General features: G+C 35.8%; 1 protein-coding gene and 1 long non-coding RNA gene across 7 annotated transcripts in view; one reads left to right on the top strand and one right to left on the bottom strand.

Moving 5' to 3' along the window:
• Positions 1 to 6,270, bottom strand: part of SHLD2 (shieldin complex subunit 2) — an 85,537-nt gene that overhangs the window by 19,038 nt on the left and 60,229 nt on the right. For all 6 annotated transcript variants that reach the window (XM_040485644.1, XM_040485642.1, XM_040485647.1 and 3 more), the window contains 2 exons: positions 4,308 to 4,502; positions 4,011 to 4,145 (listed from right to left, as the gene is read on the bottom strand). In XM_040485644.1, coding sequence (XP_040341578.1) covers positions 4,011 to 4,145; positions 4,308 to 4,502 — 330 coding nt within the window. The remainder of the gene's footprint in view (positions 1 to 4,010; positions 4,146 to 4,307; positions 4,503 to 6,270) is intronic.
• The window catches only part of LOC121036901 (uncharacterized), a 13,642-nt gene continuing 11,041 nt past the window's right edge, over positions 3,670 to 6,270 (top strand). Inside the window, exon 1 of the long non-coding RNA XR_005793525.1 lies at positions 3,670 to 3,751. This is a non-coding gene — a long non-coding RNA (uncharacterized LOC121036901). The remainder of the gene's footprint in view (positions 3,752 to 6,270) is intronic.

Here is a 6,270-nt window from a genome sequence, read left to right as displayed (position 1 = left end):
CTTAACCGACTGAGCCACCCAGGTGCCCCTAACCTTCTAATCTTTAGATACCAAATAAGTTTGCTTATATTTTCTTCTACTACTCACGGTTTCTTTTTTTAAAAGATATTTGAAACTTTAATGCATCTGGAATTTATTTTGGCACAAATATGAAGTATAAACTTAATTCTCCTTTTTCTCAAATTGTTAGCTCAATATTTCAAACATTACCTGCTCTTTTTCCAAAAGGAAAAAGTTTCCTTTATTTCTTAATTATAAATAAAATATATTTACTATAAAATATTTATACAATAAAAGAAAAGAGCAGTAATAGATAAGATTGGCTAATGTTTTAATATAGTAGATCATGGGTACTGTAGCTCATTATATTATTTTGTATATATTAAGTTTGAAGTTTTTACTAAAGGTTTAAAAAATAAATGTGGATTCACACATCCATATATTTCAAACTAGAGGCATAAAGAAAAAAAACACACATAGGATTTTAGTATCTCCAATTCTTTAGTATTTAGTATTTCCAATTCTTTTAATGTATACACATACTTACATACCCGCTTTATTAAAATGGGATCCTACTGTACATGAAACTATATAATGTACTTATTTTTTTCCTTTTTCCATGTTTTTAATTGCCATTATTGCACCAATACGGCATATGCTTTATACACATATATATTTCATTTTCAATTTTATCATGTACTGTTTAAAGTAAATATTAACATCATTTCCATCTCTCCAGGCTAATGAACATACATATCTTTGGTAGTGAATACTTTTCTGTGTCCACCCAGACCACAAATGACCTTCTCAACTGCTCCTTCACCCTCTGAAATAAGCTCAGGCATTCCTATTGTACTTTCCCACCCTGTCCCTGAGGCCACAGTTGATTGAATAGAATTCAATCCGGGCAATCAGATTCTCCGTGCTAGGAATTTGGAAATGGCACTGGTCTAGGTTAAAAGGAAAAGTAAGAGCAGGAGCTACAGAGTAACCATCTTCTGCTGCCTTCCCTATGGTTGAAAAGCAGAGGAAGTCTGCAAGGAGTGAATAAAGCAGACAGAGAAGCTGCCTGGTACCCACAAAGCTTTTCAGCTCCCAGTCCCAAGAACCCCTGAACCCATCAGCGCTCTTGCTCTCTGCACCCTGAGACATTCATTCCTGTATACTTCAGATACATCCCCCTGAATTGTTGAAATTACCCAGAGAAGAGGTCCAGTTCTAACTACAAGCCCTCTGTGCCCAAAGTTTAAATGTAATTTCTTAATACATTCCATGGATGGCAAAACCTCTGTGCACAGACATTTTCAAATGTGTGGGGTTTTTTTTCTTATCATTTGAAATGAAGTTACTTCCTCCTCAAACTTGAGTCTCTTACTTCTTAAAGACTGGGAATTTTGACTGGTTGCTTAATCTGTATTTTATTCTTAATTCATTTATTCATAAAGAAAACAGGGGCACGAGGGTGGCTCAGTCGGTTAAACGTCTGACTTCAGCTCAGGTCATGATCTGGCGGTTTGTAGGTTCGGCCCCACGTCTGGGCTCTGTGCTGACAGCTCAGAGCCTGGAGCCTGCTTCGGATTCTGTGTCTCCCTCTCTCTCTGCCCCTCCCCGCTCACACTTTGTCTCTCTCTCTCTCTCTCTCTCAAAAATAAATAAACGTTTAAAAAAGAAGAAAACATCTATGAGGGCAGGCACAGTGCTGTGTAATGAGCATACAGTGGTGAACAAACATGGCAGGAAGCTTGTATTCATAGAAATTTTAATCTATGGAGAAAATCAGTTTTCAAGCAAGCAAATAAGCTGGATAATCCTGATTGTGTTCAGTGGCACAAATGGCCTTCAAAGAGTTGATCTGATAGAGAGTGGTTATGCATATGTGTGTGAGGCCCCTCTGAGAATATGAAATTGGGGCTGAGAAATGAAGGAGCCATCCACGCAGGGAGCTTCAGGGGAAAGCACTCTGGACAAAGGAAACATGTAAATTCAGGATCCAAGCCAGGAAAAAGATCAGCAAGTTCAAGTAACAGAGAGGAGTCCTGTGCAGGTTGGACTAGTTAGTCTGAGGGAGACTGGTATTGAGACAATTTGTAATACATTTTTATATTGAATCATGAATTAAGGATGTGAATAGATTTCAAACTTCCATGCAGACCTATGATTTTGCATGAAGTATAATCACAAATGTTGGGATCATTTGCATTACTCTGCCTATTTAGTAATATCACAAGAGTGATTTACTATAATTTGTTACATTTTTAAAGTATTAGATTTCTATTAAATACTTTCAGGTGAATATTGCATTAGAATGGCATTCACTTCTGAATAGCTTATTTTATGTACCCACTTATCCCTAAGAAGTCCACACTCATTAGGACCTAGACTGTGATCAACACTTGCTACATATGAGGCATCCCAAATTCCCATGCATATTTCAAAAGAATGTGAATTTGGGATTTCTTATTATTCTTCCCCCAAAACATCACCTCTGTGATCTCCAGTATTCAGTAACAACTACCTGACGGTCATTTCTAATTATATCACCTACAAGTGAGTTTGTTATCCTCAGGAACAAGTAAAACCAGTGCCCAGTGTGGAGGTTAATATAGAGAATGCCTCAAGAAATCCTAAATGAATACATAAAATGCTAACAATTTCTGAAGGGAGAATCACTTACTTAGATGATCCTTCAAAATTGGTATTATCCTAGTTTAAAAAGAATAATCTTGAGGTATTGAGGTGGATATCATAACTTAAAAGTGATGGTAATGAATAAAGTATGCTAAATTAATGAATGAACAAAGAACAACTGTATCTTAATTCCTGGACTCGCAAATTTTCAATATTAACCTAAATACCATAGAATTATCTAGAGACAACTGGAATGTCTCTTCTATTAACCAAAGAACTACTACTTTTCAAAGAATATCCACATTAAGCACAGAGCAGTGTGCTTGGCTACAGCTCCATTATCAATGGAATAACACCTTTGACCTACATTTTGTCCCACATGCACTAGACTCATGTTCCCAGCTCTGACATAATGGTCAATAATGATGGCTGGTCTACCACTGACACGTGTTTGTCGGATTTCTCAACTGAACAAATATTTGTTGCTGTTTGATCCTAACATGAAAGTCAAAAGTCAGACTTATCTCAAATCTTGGTTATGGGCTATTAATGATTAAAAGAGAGAATGTGACAGATCGTATCCTTAGATAATTATTTTGTAGGTAGAAGTTTGGGAAAAGGCATTAACTCTTTGGGGTAAAAAAAAAAAAAAAAGTCACACACCTAATCAATCTGTAGATTAATTTAGCAGGATAAAATGACTGGTAAGCCACTAATTACACTATCTCTGACTGTTACAACTAAAGAATCTCACAATATCAAAATGAAGATACATAATTTTCTTGAAACATCAATTCCCTTTAATTAAATACATCATAAATTATTATTAAGTCCTGCTTTAAAGAAAATGGAATCGTGGGTCATATTTTAAACACAAACATTCTGTGGATGGCTAATAGTCCGCGCTTTTAGAACAACTGGTATAAAAGCCTGGAATGCACTCATTTATTAAACAGTAACATTGAGACTTGAAAGGGTTAATGCAGCTCCCCTAACATCTGCCTTATAACCAGGGAGAAGTTTATTTATCAGGGTACATTGGCTGAATAAAAACTGCAGAAGCTTCTCCAGAATTCAATTTTAAAGAACATTTCCTGAAGGAGATAAGACCTTCGCTAAAAAGGTAAAGTAGTATACCTGGGAATAAGTAGAAGCTTTTATTCTACCACCATTAATTATAGAGGACTTTTCAGATCACTAAACTGCTTACAGGAGGTATAAAATTATAACAGAAGAAATCTCAAGAAGAACAGTCAATTATGACCACCTACTATTTCAAACACAGACCTTCTTAATCTCTTAAGAAGTTCCTCATCTGAAGCTCATAAGCATTAATCATTTACCTAACTATAAATAAATTAAATGTTTTTTGGTGTATTTACCTTTTTTCCTTTGAAGTTGAGGGTACCAGGCTGCTCCAGGACCCCATAATACAAGCACATAATGTTGACCTTGGACCTGTTCCACTGTTAACATAACTTTCCTTTGCTTCTTTCCTCTATAACTGTATAATGCCTCTGGAAAAGAAATATTTTAATTGGCATTATTCTCTCACAGGTGACACCATACTCTAATGTCTCGTGATAAATACAACCGTGATACCCAAATGATATCCTAAGAAAGTCTTGTATCTTAATTATTTTATAACCTAAAATTGAGAAGGAGCCCCCAGTGTTTACCTGTCAGTATAGTGATATCAACAACCCTCAGCACCGCATGGACTAACATGTCCGGCTGCAGCTCCTCCAATTCTACAAATTCTATACTGCTCACTCTCTGAGGCTGCCTCTGAGGAAGATCTCGGAGATAGGAATGTTTTGAAGACACGTATGCCAGTAAGTCTTGAAGTACAGCATCACTGACTATCTTGGAATCTAAGAAAGAAAAACACACACATGCAGAAAAGATGGCAAAATTATATTTTCTTGAAAACACAGTATTTTCTTAGAAATGCATTTTATCTTGTAAAGTGTGATTAAGTGTAAAAACCACACTTTCATTTCTACAAATATGTAACTTATTCTTAAATGTTTAGATGCAAAACATAAGCCTGATTATTTTTAACCAACAGAATTAGAATTATTTACTATCTCCAGAAATAACTTGCCCTGTTCCCTTCTCGGTTCCATTTTTCTACCAATTAACTAAGACCAGTATTTCTTTTTCTTTTTTTTTTTTACTCCTCCATTACCCTCTTATACCCAATCGGTCCCCTAATCCCTGCAGTCTGATTGGCTCACACCTTCCACGACCATCCCAACCACTGCTATTCTTCCTCAAGGCTCTTACATTTCTCACGTGAAATGCTCTTAAGGGTCACCTACCTGACCCTCCCTGAACATGTCTTCCTTTTCCCCACTTCTATGCCTCTGTCCTTACGATTGTCCCTGGCTACAATGCTGCCATCCTCTCAACCTATCCAAATACTACACAGAATACACTATGGAGAGGCTCTCAGTGACTTCTTCCCCTGAACTTAGAGGGTTTTTATCTCCAGCTCCCGTGTGGCATGTGAGCATGTGCTACACTGGCATATTCCCTTGATTATTAGAACAGTTATTTAGTTCTTTGGTCATTATGCCATTTACATGTTTTTCTCCTATGTTTAAATTATTTGTCTCAATGTTTCTCATTTTTTGAGATACATTTACATATAATAAAATGCACACATTGATAAGTTTGCTGATTAAAATTTAATTTCCTTGAAGGAAAGGGAGGTGTATTTGAATATATGGTGGATTGTTGATCAAAATACAATCTTAGCAAAAGGCACTTACGTACTTTTTTAGAAGGTTGGGTCTATTTGCCGATTTCAGTAGAAAAAAAAAAAAACAAGTAATTCTTCTTTCCTTCTCCCTTTAACACCCTCCTCCTAATGTATTTCTTATGCCACACGAAAGCCTCATTATTCATTCACTCATCAGAAGACCATCCACTGTGTGCCAGGCATCATGCCAGGTTCTAGGGATACAAAGATATACCTTGTCTGTATACCTGCCATTATACCTGCACAGAAGAATTATCAACCTAGAGACAGTCAATAACAAACACAGGGCTTAGAGTATAAGAGATACATGGAAGCATTCTAACAACACACAAAATCAACTGCCCAGGCAAGTGGAAAGAGGCTTTATTGAAGAAATATTTGAGCTGGGTTTTGGAAAAATGTCCTGGAGTTTTCTAGGTAATAATTGGAGAAGGGGGTATATCTCCAGGTAAAGAGAAAGGGGTCTGTATTCCTTTATGTATTATAGATGCCTCTGGCAGTCTGATGAAGTATAAATCAATTATCAGAATAATATTTTTATAATAGCCTTATTGAGATATAACTCACATGCATAAAATTATCTTTATCAGAATAGTATTTTTATAACAGCCTTGTTGAGATATAATTCACGTGCATAAAATTCACCTTTTAAAGTGTATAATTCAGGGCACCTGGCTGACTCAGTCAGTAGAACATTCAACTCTAAACCTCAAGGTCGTGAGTTCAAACCCCATGTTGGGTATGAAGTCTACTCAAAAATAAAATTTTAAAAAATGAAATGAAATGAAAAGAAAGAAAAGAAAAGAAAAGAAAAGAAAACAAAAAAAAAAAAAGCAACAGAAAAGAAAAAAGAAAAAAAAGAAAAGAAAAGAAAA

The sequence above is a fragment of the Herpailurus yagouaroundi genome, unplaced genomic scaffold, assembly GCF_014898765.1.
Source record: "Herpailurus yagouaroundi ecotype Mexico unplaced genomic scaffold, PumYag 163, whole genome shotgun sequence".
Lineage (NCBI taxonomy): Eukaryota > Metazoa > Chordata > Mammalia > Carnivora > Felidae > Herpailurus > Herpailurus yagouaroundi.
Note: the sequence above shows the minus strand (reverse complement) of the source record. Positions and strands in the feature narration are given on the sequence as shown.